Source organism: Corvus moneduloides, chromosome 1, assembly GCF_009650955.1.
Source record: "Corvus moneduloides isolate bCorMon1 chromosome 1, bCorMon1.pri, whole genome shotgun sequence".
NCBI classification, from domain to species: Eukaryota; Metazoa; Chordata; class Aves; order Passeriformes; family Corvidae; genus Corvus; species Corvus moneduloides.
The window spans coordinates 53,284,484-53,298,435 of NC_045476.1; the positions used below are offsets into that span (position 1 = coordinate 53,284,484).

The following is a 13,952-nucleotide window of genomic DNA, read 5'->3' on the forward strand; positions in this document are numbered from 1 at the left end:
TCTTTAAGATCTACAATGAATGTGCTTTCTTCTAGTAAGTCTAATTCAATTTTTATCACTTTCCTAAATTACAAACATGGATTGTCAATATGAAAACTACAGCACAAAGTATTTTGTGCTGATCTCAAGTAGTAAATCCAAATTTTTTTGCATTGGGGCAGTTACTAAGTTTCTCTTCATAAGAATGTTATCTTACTTGTATGTCATTCTTGCATTTTTAGAAGAAGTAACTCAAGGGTTCTAAAAACTAATCAACACTGGTGAAGTATTGAAAGTACATAAACCACAAAGGTGGTTCCACAGTACTTACTAATGACAACTGTATGATTTCTTTAGAATTTGTGTCTGTGGATATCCTCGCCAACAAGTGAGAAAGTACAAGGGAGTCAACAGCAGGATTCCAGTTTCATCTGAATTCATGGTGCAAATGCTAACAGGGATCTATTATGCCTTGTAAGTTGTTGTTTTTTTTTTTCTAATATGCATACAAGATAGAGAAATGCCAGCCTAATTTGTGTACTTGTTCAGACATGCTACCTTGGGGCCATTTCATTTTCTAGTGGGCAGATGTTGTGTCTAGTGGTAAGGTCCTTGGGAAGAGACAGTAGCTGGATGAAGTTACCTGTGTCATGCTGGGAAAGATGGTTAGAGCAGCACTCGATAGGTGTAACTGCTGATGGGAAGAAAATACTGTAAAAAGCCTTTTCCAGCCATTGTCTGCTGTCCACATCTTTGCATGGTTAGTTTTGACGTCAGTCTAATTATAGAAAAGGGGTTTTATTTTTTTTTTAATGAAATGCTGATGTCATCTACCATTTGATAGTCATGTTAATATGTGAAATTAGTTTCTTTCTTAATTACTTTCTTAGTAACTGAAATACTTGGAGACTAGTAATACAGGAATACTCAAAAGGTGGAGTAATATTAAAAATTCCTGTTTGTTTTTCAGAATATTTCATGAGTAGCTGATCAACAGCTAATAATACAATTCTTAAACTGCTTGGAATGGCCAGTGAAAATAAAACTTCAAAGTTTGAAGTTTTGAAGATGCTACTTCAAAGTTCTCTAAATAGCAAGCTTACTGCTAACAAACACAAGTAGTTCCAATCCTCTAAACTGAACTCTCAAGGAACAGCAGATATGTGAGGGCTTTGTGACCAAGAAGGTTGATCTGTTGATGCTTATTATTATGTATAATTTTACCTTTGCAGTTATAATGGAGAATGGGATCTGGCTCGTAAAGCTATGGATGACGTTTTGTATAGAGCACAGCTTGAACTGTATCCAGAACCTCTGCTGGTAGGTATTTTATTTCAGCAGTTTGTTGAGTAAAATTTTTAGCTTGGGAAATGCTTCCTGTGAACATGCATGATACAAGATGATACCAGGAACCTAAATCTGTGCTTGTGCACACAGCTCGATCTGTAAGTGCCCACACTACACAGGGCTTTTCACTCCACTTAATTACGGTGTCATGTTTCCTAGTGACCAAGCTGTTTTCAGTAGAACACTTCTGAGCCTTCAGAACTAAGATAATAGTGCAGCAGAACTCTGAAGGAGTAGCCACTTCTGGAAACTAGAACCTTTGTTTTAAGAAAGTGGGAAGTATTAGTTCTGAGAGCTAATTGCAGTCAGCATTCTTTATAGGCCATGCGAAAGGGGGGCGTGCTTTTTGACCATAAATTGGAATTGTACAGAGTATTCTTCTTGAAATAGTAAGAATCTCCAACAGAATTCTTGGACCTTTGTGATAAGAACTTAAGTGCATCTCTTCTGTTCTAGGTTGCTAATGCAATAAAAGCTTCACTGCCTCAGGGTGCCATGAAATCTAGTAAAGAAGGTACAAGATGTATTCAGGTTGAAATTACACCTACTTCATCCAGAATATCAAGAAATGCAGTGACTAGCATGTCTATAAGAGGGCATAGATGGAAAAGGCATGGTAAGAAACACATTTTGCAATGAATTCTTTTCCCATGGTTTTAAAAGAATATTGAGAATTTTATTATTTCACATATTTATTGCTTATAGGCAAGCAGCAACTTGGAGAATTTTATTTTCTTGACTGGTGAATGGGAATCTCAATACAGTTCAGATGAAGTATATTGTTTATTTACTTAACCATGGTTAAAAAAAAATGCAGCACACACAAACCCTTTTTGTTAAAGGGAGGTGTACACAATTACTGCTCTCTTTGAAAATGATGTTCCTGCTTTCTTTTGGAAAGTAGTTTCTAGTACTTGAAGCAAAGTAAATATTTAACAGCTTTATCACAGAACATCATCTGTCTTAAAGTACTTAAATAAAAATTGGAATTAAGGGTAGAGGGATAAATTACAATGTTTTGGTGTTGTGGTTTAACCCCACACAACAACTAAGCTGCATACAGCCACTTACTCACTCCTACAGTGGGATGGGGGAGAGAACTGGAAGAGTAAAAGTGAGAAATCTTGTTGAAACAAAGCCAGTTAATGAGATAAAGTAAAAGCTGTGCCTGCAAGCAAAACAAAATGGGGAATTAATTCACCACTTCCCATGGGCAGGCAGGAGTTCAGCCATGCCCAGGGAAGCAGAGCTCCATCATGCCTAACAGTTACTTGGGAGGACAAACACCAAATATCCCCCCTCTTCCTTCTTCCTCCCCTAGCTTTATACACTGAGTATGATGTCACATGGTCTGGAATACCCCTTGGGTCAGTTGGGGGCAGCTGTCCCAGCTGTGTCCCTTCCCACCTTTTTATGCACCCCCAGCCTGCTCATTGGTGGGGTGGGATGAGGAGCAGAAAAGGCCTTGGATCTGTGCAAGTGCAGCTCAGCAATAACAAAAATATCCCTGCATCAACAAAATATCAACACAATTTCCATCCCAGATCCAAAACACAGCCTCATACCAGCTACTGTGAAGAAAATTCACTCCGTTCCAGCCAAAACCTATGTATTTGGGCAAACTAGTGTGAGGGCTTCCACAAAGCAGAACACAAGTCTGGGCTGAAAAGCAGGAAAAAGTGGTGCCGAATGTACTGCAGAAGCAGCAGTACCAGCAAGAGATGCTGTGAGTCTAAATGTTGTATTTCACTACCCTTGCCACCTTCAGGTGAAGGAAGAGCTGCTGGACCAGTGATCAGAATTGGCCTGTTCTCTTGGGATTGTAATCCTAGTAATAGGCTAAGTGTGTGAGTGTAGATAAGACTGCTTTTCTAATAGGTTCACTGAAGATTTTTTAGTACCATTAAAATTTCTGTAGGATGTGTAGTCTGTGAGCTTTTGTAGCATATGGACAGTTCAGTTAGAAAAATGTTGCCAAGTTACTTGTCATAAATTGGCCAAGAGGTAATTCAGGTAAGGGTTGAGAAATGCTTGGTGGTAGAACACATTTGTGGTGGTAGTACCAATAGTAAGCTGCCAGAGGGGGGGAAGGACAAAGAAGAAAGGTAAAATAACCAAATTTTATTTCAATTAATCAAAAACTGCTTAAAACTATCAGACAAACCAGAGGAGCAAAACACTAGTGTCTTTAGTGAGTTGGAGTAGCAGGTCATTACTGACATCTCAAGGCTGCTAAGGACCATTTTATTTTTCTTTCTTCAGCCTTAAATTTATTAAGCACGGACTATTGACCAGATGCAAGAGAACTGTATGCTATCTTAGCTTTTAAATGGACAAACGTCATCTGAAGCTTGGCAATTTTGTTAGGTATTATTTTTGAGTGGTTTTGATGCTTGTTCAAATGAGATGGTGGAGGGTAACACAGAGCAGAGATACTGAGTGCTAGCTCATCCAGAGAAATTGAAAGTGTATTAAAATAAACGTTCCCTTTGTGTTTACAGGAGACCAAAATGTTACAAAATGAGTATTGGAGACATCCTTATAAGAATGCAAAATTTTCAGCAAATACAGAAATAGAGAAGTTTTTACAGTTACTGCCTCCTTGCAGGGAGTGTGGCTTGGTGAAGTTCAAGGAAAAAAGTGTGGGACAAGTGTGCCCTGCAGGAAATAACAGTAAGGTGAAAGGGAAATGAGAATGCCAGTTGAACTCAGAAGTGGGGTGGAATGCTGTGTTTTATAAGAGTCTTATAAAGTAGGACAAGTTGAGAGAAACAGCAATAATCTAGTTAGGGTGATCCAAGCAAGGAGTAGTCAAATGTTCAGGGATGAAGATTGAAGGACTTTCTCAAAACAGCTCGTGTGAACATTTTGTTTGGGTTTCTGGGAAAATGCAAGATTTGTCTCAACAGTGGAGGATTTAATGAAGAGGAAGAAAATCACTTGGTGTTAGGGTGGGTTGGAGTGGAATGTGTGGCAGGTTGTGGGAGTAGTGGTAAATTTGAAGCCTATGCAAATATTAGGCTAATTTAGAGTCCAAAGCTGAATCTGTGGTATCTAGCTAAGTGACTGCCAATTGTGTTGTTTCAAATGGTAAATGTTCCATGCGTAAATCACTTCGGCTAATCTCCTCAAAATTTTCATTATAAAATCTTAACAAAACTTTGGTTTGTGACTTAGAAGGCCTTTTTAAAGTCCGAGTGGATGGTAACCCATTTTCAAAATTCCGAATTCAGTGCCACACAATTCCTGAGGAAAGAAGGATACGAAATACATCTTCAGGGTCGGCGTGCAGAAAGAATAACAAGGCTTGTGCTTAGAGATCCTTGCTTGAATTAAAATGAATACTGGAATTGGTAGAAATTAGATGACACACCTTGCACCTCCTGACCATTATTCTCTCTCTCTCTCTCTCTCACAGTGTAAGGGGAAAAATGTATTTGGGGGGTTATTCTTATTTTTAAAATAATAAAAATGAGTCTAAATGGATTAGGAAGTCAGAGGAGACAGCTGAGAGGTATTTGTTGTTATACATTATGTGGACTTGGAGATCTGATGAAGCAAATTATCTCTTGGGGAAGCAAGGGCAGCAATTTTCAGTCACTAATTTTGTGTAAAATAAAATAGAAGAATCCCAGTGAATCACATTTCCAGCTGAGAAGCATGGGCTTTTTTTTATCTTTTAAATAATTGATTTTGCTATAAAAGTTTTCAGACATTAGATCTTGCTAGCCTTTGCTAGAACTCTAGATTGAAGTAAGTTTTGAATAAAGCTTGACTCCTCTTGTGATACTTAACCCTGTAATTTGTTCATTAAGAGCAAGTTACTTAAAAGGACTTTTTAAATTCAATTAGTATTGTGAATTCAGACTTTACAGATAGGTAGGTAGGTACCTTAGAGGTACTAAAGGTGAGGGTGATTTGCAAAATGGATCCATCTAATCACAAATGGGTAGCATTTATAGAGTGAGCTGATACTAGCCACTACTTAGCAACAAATTATTTAGTGCTGTTGGATTGCCTGTAAATTATCACAGCGGAAGGGGAGCATTAGCTCTTGCGTGTAGAGGTGTGTGTAACAGAAACACTCTGATGTAACAGGCTGAGAAGAGCTAACCAGATGTTGGTAAGATAGTGACACAAGAACAAAGACGTCAACTAGCAAAGAAGGACAAGAAGTTACTTTTTTCTTCATTGCAGAAATTGACTTCCATGTAGCACACAGGGTTTAGAAATACTAGTCTTTGAATTCTCTCTGTGGAATTTTCTTACTTTTTTTTTTTTTAAACAGTATTAATTCCTGAAATAATTGTAACTTGCAAGAATCTGAAATTAATGCTAATCTTGGGGTATAAGCCTGATGCTTTTATGCTAATTAAATATGCTAACACAGTTGTGCAGGACATGCAGCTTGAGCTTGTGGGAGTTAAAATTGAATTACAATCTGAATGGGCAGTTTGCCTTTGCAGACTGAGGTAAATAATCTAGGCAAGTGTAGTAAAAAGGTAGACTGTAATTTTGAATTAAGTTTTAGCAGTTAGCAAACATGAAATGCATTTTTCAGGGTTGATTGTACTACTCAAAGCATTCTGAAATGTGGCACCAAATTCATTTTCCTTCAACTGCTATGGGTGTATTTATGTTAACATTCAAACTGACATAATTACTCAGTTTTGTCTCTACACTATCCAGCAATGTCCTTGGTTTTCTCTTTTGCTACATTACCTTGTGCACTGGGTATTAATATCTCTCTCTCCAAGGCTAGACCCCCAGAGCTGTCCAGCTTGAAAGCAGTGTTATCTTCGCAACCAAGCACTATGAAGCTGAGAGTTTGGTTTGGATGGTTTTAAGAGCTGTAAAATAAAGAGAGTTTGCTGCTCTAAAGGGCATGGATTGTGTAGTCTTATCCCTGCCCAGAGACTGTAGCTGCTATGGTGGACAGTGTTAATGGGAGCTGAGATACCCAGCATCCCATTTTTTCCATTAGTTTCCTCCTGTAGTCAGTTAAACTTGGAGAAAGGTGTATTTCCTTTAGATGTAATGATAATGAGTAAAACTTAATTTTTGGGGTTTTTTTCCTCAGTTCATTGTAGCAATGGTTACACAGCTGTGGGAATGCAGCAATGGTGGGTAAAGTGCTGATACCACAGCAAGATGTTTCATTTAGAAATGCACACCACCAAATAACAATAACTGTGTTTGCTTTTATACAGAATCTTTTACAAAACAAAACCAATCTTCTTGTTTTTCTGATTTCTGCTGTGTGCTCTGAGTCTTCTTTCTTTGGAGTTGGATAATTGGTGCTTCTCTGCCCTTGGTGGGGAAGGGACTGACAGTTAAACTCTGTTCCGTCCTTCTCTCTCTCTGGGGCAGCAGGAAGGAGTTCTGAAAATTGCCATAGGCAAGGCACATGTTCTTCACCCTGGTGAATTTAGAGCACTGAGGCCAGTCAGAGCATTGGTCTTCTCTCCTCACTAACCTTTCTGCTCCTGTGTTTTTAGGAAAAAAAGACTATATTTGATGGCGGTATCGTTATCACAATTGTTTATTCACATCATTACTATTGCAGTTCATGGTGCTCCTTGTTACCTTTGCTACTAACAATAGAAGACTTTTGCAGAAAGTGCTGTTAGGAGTAAATGGATTTATTTTGAGTTTCCTCCCAAATACCAGGAATTTAGTGGCAAATAGCATCAGTTATTAATGTAATTTCCTTTGGATAGTGCAGCTTGTTAAATAGATGCTTTCATTGGTCATTGATTAGTTAGAAAGACTTACGATTATTAGAATTTTCAGGTAAAATAAAGGGATAGCTCTTACACCAGGGGACACTGATGTCCATGCCTGCCAGAATAACGTTCTGGCTCAGTTGTGGTCAGTGCAGACAGCACAAAGGTAGTGAAAAGCCCAGTGCTGGAGCCCATCTGACCTAGAAGTACACTGTGCCTACACAAGAGTCTTCAGTGAGGGGACAGGAGGAAGAGGGGATCCCCTCGACTTAAAAGCATTAGAGCTGCCACTGTGAAAAATCATCTCATTGTAAATTCCTCTGGTTTTGGACTTATACTGTCAGTTCAATGTGCTGCCAGCTTCTGTCATGTGCAGTAGCAGACTGGAAGTGTAGTCTGGGTGGTCCTTACTTAATCCTCTGGTCTGAAAGAGCTGCATTACAAATAAAACAGAGATTCAGCTGAGCTTTATTCTGAGCTGTGCATTTTTAGTCTTGTCAAGTTCTGTGCCACAGCGTTCTTCTCCACTAGTTTTTCTGGGGTATCCAGAAATATCTTTCTGGTTGAATATAGTTTTTTGAAATGTAGGAAGAAAATGGAAGTCAAAGTGTGCTTGAGTTGGCTTAGTTGTTTTACTGTTAGTTTTGAGGCTGACCGTGGTGCAGCATCGTGACATTGTACGTGTAGAATTTCTAGTCTTGAATGGTAATACATGAAGTTGATATGCCATTTCATTGTAAAAGCAAGTTTCACTCTAGCATGGTGATACAGAGAGTATAGTCATAAAAGGGAATTATGAACTGTTCTTTGGTTTCTGTTAATCTGATTCATGACCCTCAGAAATTTCAGTTTTGAAAGACCAAGTGTGGGCCTTTCCAGTATGTGGTGCAGGCTAGTAACTGGAAGATTGAAGACTGCAACTTTAGAAATAAAGCAAAATTCCATACTTGCTAATGTTGCTAATTAACAAGAGGTTAATATGTGTACATCTGCTTTAATTTATAATGCTTAAGTCATCTGTATCTATTGGCTTTTGTTTCATGTTTTGTTTCAGACATCTTTTGTTTGTTTTTTTTTCTTATCCATCTTTAATTCTAGAACAACCAGAGAATGGTAATGATGCTACTGAATTGGGCAACTTTATCATACCTGAGATTAGTGTCACAAGTGTGGCTGGAGAAAGGACCGGGAATGGGGAAAAGAGCAGAGCTCTAGCAGAGAATGATGTTCAGCATTTACAGGGAGTACAGGAAACAGCTACAGATCCTAGAACTGACAGCAAAAGCATGCCAGAAATCAGGAGGCAAAAATCTGTAAGAAAAATGATGGAGGATGGAATAAACTCATCTGGCAGAGTGCAGTTTTAGCAGAGCACTTGTAGCTGCACTCTAAGGTACTGCTGTTGATTGAAAGGGTCACTGCTGCATGTTTCAAGAATTAAAGTATGCAGTTAATATATTTGCATGCGTAATAACACAGTTGCATGTATTGCACACAGCTTTGTCTGTGCCACAGATGATAACGACATACTTACAAGTAGATCTATTTAATCTGGAGAGAATACACCAAGACTCAACATACCTTTGAGTTTATTAAGCATATTTATTTGAGTTTACAAAATCCAGTGATCAATGGTATGAAAAATCCATCAAAATGGATGTAAAAGGTATCTTGCTATGTAACTCAGATTTCCCAAATTCTACCTTTCACGCTGTACTGGAGATCTCATGTGGTGCTTGAGTTTCCAGCTGGTACCACCAGACCTGTGATGCAGAGAGTGACCTTTCAGTCCTAAAGCATTCTTGGGGTTGCTAAACATGCAGGTGCCATATTGGGTGTCCTGGGGCATTGATCACATACCTCTGTAATTAACAAGCTTTGCCAAATTGTGTAGTGGATCACTTGCTCAAAATGAGATTTACACTTTTTTTTTGTTGTGTATGGTACTTTCTAATCTCTAAGTTTCTAATTTCCTGCATGAATTAACAAGACTGCATTTCTTTTTTTTTTCCCTTTCAAAATCACAACAAAATGAGATTGGGGGCATGCTTTTTGTTGTAGTTAATGCAGCATTACGTGCTGTAACTCTGTATCCTAATGAACCTTAATTCCAATATGTCATGGAATAGGTAAGTGTTGTCTTCTGTTCTCTGTTCTATTGCTTTATGGCTTCATGCTTATAAATACCAAAATTGAGCAATATGTAAAATCGATGCTTGTGAGACAGTCAATTGCTAATTTTTTATTTCTGTTTCTATCATACAGATAACTCTGAGTTAGCAATTGAAGAAGAACTGATAGAAGTATCTGAAACCGATGAAGGGTTTTACTCCAGGGCTACTTCCAGTACGAGTCAGTCTGCCCTATCTAACAGCAGCACCATGAGCAGCAAGAACCTCTTAGGGAAGAGTCAGAGAAGGTCTGGAGGAAGCAAACCTGGAGGAAAAGAAAAAGAAGGGGAAACCTGCAGAGAGCACTTATCACGAAAACAAACTCAGAGAGCCATGAGTGAGAATCTAGAGCTTGTCTCTCTGAAGAGACTGACACTGACAACCAGCCAGTCCCTGCCTAAGCCTGGCAGCCATAGCCTGGCCAGAACGACCACTACTGTGTTTAGTAAATCCTTTGAACAGGTCAGTGGTGTCACAGTTCCAAATAATCGTGGTGGTGTCTCTGGTACAGAGGCAAACAGGTTTTCAGCTTGCAGTCTTCAGGAGGAAAATTTGATATATGGAACAGAAAGAACAGATCTTCCTATTTTAAGCAAACAACCTAATCAGCAGCGACCTCCTAGTATTAGCATAACTTTGTCAACAGATTGATAATAAATTGGCCAGTATGAAAAATAAATTACTGAGACTTTATCCTGATATTGGTACATTAAGCTTTTTAATATGCCATACATTACTTCCTTAAATCTCAAACCCATAAATTCTCACTTGGCTCATGTTTGACAGTAATAGTGAATAGACAACAGTTATAATTACTTTGAGTCAATTTCTGATAGCTTTACAGCTTCATGAAAAGTTTATACCTTCACCAACTGAACAACCATTAATTGGTTGGTTGTCACTGACCAAGGTGTGTGGCTTCTTACAGATGTACAATGAGGGAACAAATAGAGCGTCTCTCCCAGATTCTGCTTTTTGTCTAACACTTGGCATAGGCAAAACTGCAAGTACTTAGGGTTCTTTTTAGGAGGAGTCTTGCAGGATTGTCATGCAATTTTGGAAGAGCATTGTAAGAACAAACATTGTCATACTTTAGCCATGAGCAAGCTGTGCTTACATGTAAGGTTAAACTAGAGGCATCACTTCAGTGTTTGATGTTCTGGTGGCTTTTGTATTGGTAGTTAGTACATGTTGCAATGTGCATACGTCTTTATTCCTGTATAAGTCCAATTTTAGATGCGTTTTGGTTTACCTGTGTGTCTTCAAAACTGGGCCTAAAATAATACAGCAGCAGTGCTTGTGGCTGGGAGTTATTATCAATTGCTATAGTAGTCACTCTTTAGATTAAAAATTATGCAACAGACTCTTGCTTTAGGATTCTTAAATATCAGTTCCAAAACTACCCCCTGAAAAGTTGGTCATCAGTATTTTTATTGTCTGTGGGGAAGAGATGTGCTTATGTACCAATGTTAGGTAGAAATATGAGCCCTTTGCACTGACTCAAGCAAATCAGGAGTGTGAATGTGCTTAACATGAGTTTCGTGCTTGAGACTAAGAGAATACTACCAAAGGATGTTTACTTTCAGTAACTTGCAAGCACAAAGGGAAATGACAATGTAAATATAACTAGCACTGTAATTCGTAGGGTTTTTTATATCTATTATTTTTCTAGTTTAAAATTCTAAACCAGCAACCTGTTCAAGGTTTTACCTAACCTTTAACCTTCAGTGAATTTGACAATAACTTTTATAATGTTGAGATTTTAATTAAAAATGGACATTAAAAACTTCTTATGCAAAAATCTGAAGCAGCAGTAGCTGACAAAACCACTCCGGTAGCAGTTATTAGCTGATGAACAGACAATATATTATTATGAATGGAGAAACAGGATGAAGAGCTAAGGCATAGTTGCTCCCAACTGTCCAGATTTCTGCAGCTGTTAATCCATTATTGTCAAGAACATTGTAAGAAAAACACACTAAAATCCTGGTAGACTTTCCCATTTGCCTGGAGATAAGTTTAGATGTTTCTTTTTGACTTAAACTGAAGCACAAGTAACTTAAACAGCTAATGTTATTCAGGTTTATAGCAATTAATAAGTTGGTTAATTAATGAAAGAGTAAGTAAGCTGTATAATTGTTCTAATAAGACCAGAGACAGGAGGTGTACACTCGTGAGAATTCACCAAAGTATGCAGAACAACCCCATCAGCCTGTAGGTGTTGGTATTTACCTGAGAGCCTGAGTTCAAAGGAACGTGCCACAATTTCTCGTTCTTCATTTCGTTGTGTGACACTGTTCTATTCCAGTAATGCAGTACTTCACCTTTTTACAGTGAAGTCTTTTCCTAATTTTACATGAAAACTTGTATTCCTAATGGATAAACTACAAATTACCCTGTTTAGTTTTTAGTACTTTGGCCAGTGAGAAAAACTGGTTCTTCGAGGTTGTTTTTGTAAATACTTTCTACAGTAGAAAATTTAGCCTTTTTTAATAGGTTTTTCTGCGATACACATTAGACAGAGCATTTGTTTCACATTGACTCATGCATCTGGCTGCTGGACATGCTTAACCACGAGCAGCAGCAGGGTGTTAGGCAGCTGATAGTAGGCACTGGCTGTCTCTACACACACTGAATGTAGAGCTCTTCCTTCTCTTGAAATTGGATCTAGATGTTGGAAAGAAACAACCTGCAGAACTTACAGCAGTTTCCTAATCCTTTGCAGGGTCTAAGAGTACACTGGAAAAAAATTGCAGTAATTTGACGTAAACTAGAATAAATAAATAAAATTGCAGTAGAGAAATATTTGTTATGGTATTAGTTGTGAGGTAGTGTTGAGGGGCTAGAATTTTTGAGAATTCTGCTGGTTTTGGTTTGTTTCATTTAATTCATAATTGTTTGTTACCTCCATGGTAGACACTCTTTCAGGCTGGGTATTGGTATAAAAGATATTTATTATACTAGGAAGATTTAGCTCCAAATAATTAGGATTTCAAATTAGGATCTAAAATGCCATAAAGTGTAGATATGCAACATAATGTTTCCAGTACTCTTGGCTACAAGCCAAATGGTGTTGAAATGAAGTTAGTTTATCCTTTTATTTTATCCAGCTGGTCTGGCTTGAACCCAAGACATAGGCTTGTATTGCTACAACTGAAATAACATAAATCTTCATGCTTTTTTGAGAAAATGATGAAAGGTTCTTGGTACTAAAGACTATTCTGTCCATACATATGTGGCTTCATATAAACACATATGTATTGGTCTCTGGAGCACATTACCCAGTGAGTGTGTTTTTGTGAGCTGACATCACACCTTCCTACTGATCCAGTCTAAGGAATTTCTTTCCTGAGTACGAAAACTTTTGAGTTGTGCTTCTTTCTTTTCTCAAAAATTGAAAAGTTCACAATGAAAACAATAAAAAAGGCACAGTAAGGGAGAGTGAGGGCAGAATTATTTGTTGTCCAAATATCCATGGTGCAGGATTAGGAGAGGGATGGGGAGAGGGAAGTAGGGCAGGAAGCAGATATTTCTAAAATTGTCAGACTCTGGGGGTTTGAGCATTATACAATCACTTCAGACTGTCAAATGGAAAATCTTTGTTAAAGAAGTAGATGTCTTCTAACAGTGTAAAGGAAACCTATTAAGACACCACATATTACAGCCTGCCTGGGAGTGGGTAGTTCTGATGAATACCTTCCAAACGTACACAGCTGCACCATTCTGCAGGGAAAATGTTATGTAGGAGTGAATCATCTCACATTGTAACAAGAGAAGTTGTTTCAATGCTGGCGTTTAGAACTGACCTTACTGTTCCAAATCAGAGGGCACTGTTTCCAAGGATGGCTTTGAACAGCAACACTTGCAAAACTCATTGAAGCTAAGAATTATTTTTGTTGTGAGAATATGTAACATTTGTGCAAAAAGTGTATGGCCTCTAACCACTTGCTGTAGAGCTGCAATGACTTTTCTGAATGGATTTAAATGTCTTCAATTGCCTTGATTACCTAACAAATTTGAAAGGTACAGAAATACAGAGCTATTTTAGCCACACTTTTCTCTAAGGAGGTTTTCTATGAGAAATTCTAGAAACTTCTAATGTAATTGTCCAAATACCTTTTGCCAGTGTTTGAGGCTTACAGTGCTGTAAATAGATGTGTAATATATTGCCTTTTGTATTTGTATAATTCTACTTCTAAGACTAGATGTGCACATTTCTTGATATTCCCTGAAGTCTGTGGAATATCTGCATCAGTCTATAGATGTAGATCTTCACATGAGAACCTGGATTTAAGCAACTGCCACACTTTCATTCTTCAGCTCATTATGTGACACTGTTTTAGTAGCACAGTTTTTCACCTTTTTTGCAGTGAAGTGTTCTCTTAATTGTACATGAAAACTTACATTCCTAATGTATAGGCTACAAGATTTGTCTTTTTAGTGTTTAATAATTTTGGCAGTAAAATAAATTGGGTTTTTTTGAAGTTGTGTACTTTTGTAAATACTTTGTACAGCAGAAAATTTTGCATCTTTACAGACTTTGTTGAAATACACGACATAGCAACGTATTTGTTCAGTTTTCATTCTACACATCCAGAAATCACATTAAGGTTGACTGCATTACTTAAAATGTGCTGAATACCCATTTTATACAATGGATGCAAATGCAGATGCAGCTCTGTCAGGAAGGACACCATGGCTGAGAAGCACTGATGGGTGAAATTGAAGC

General features: G+C 37.9%; 1 protein-coding gene across 5 annotated transcripts in view; it reads left to right on the forward strand.

Moving 5' to 3' along the window:
* FAM126A (family with sequence similarity 126 member A) overlaps positions 1-13,707 on the forward strand; it is a 47,746-nt gene extending 34,039 nt beyond the window's left edge. For 3 of the 5 annotated variants that reach the window (XM_032109818.1, XM_032109840.1, XM_032109831.1), the window contains 4 exons: positions 337-453; positions 1,212-1,299; positions 1,783-1,942; positions 9,318-13,707. In XM_032109818.1, the coding sequence (XP_031965709.1) occupies positions 337-453; positions 1,212-1,299; positions 1,783-1,942; positions 9,318-9,874 (922 nt within the window). In that variant the 3' untranslated portion in view covers positions 9,875-13,707. Of the gene's footprint in view, positions 1-336; positions 454-1,211; positions 1,300-1,782; positions 1,943-8,150; positions 8,446-9,317 lie in introns of all 5 variants that reach the window. The other 2 variants (XM_032109845.1, XM_032109855.1) reach the window with 2 other exon arrangements.
* Positions 13,708-13,952: the final 245 nt, after the last annotated feature.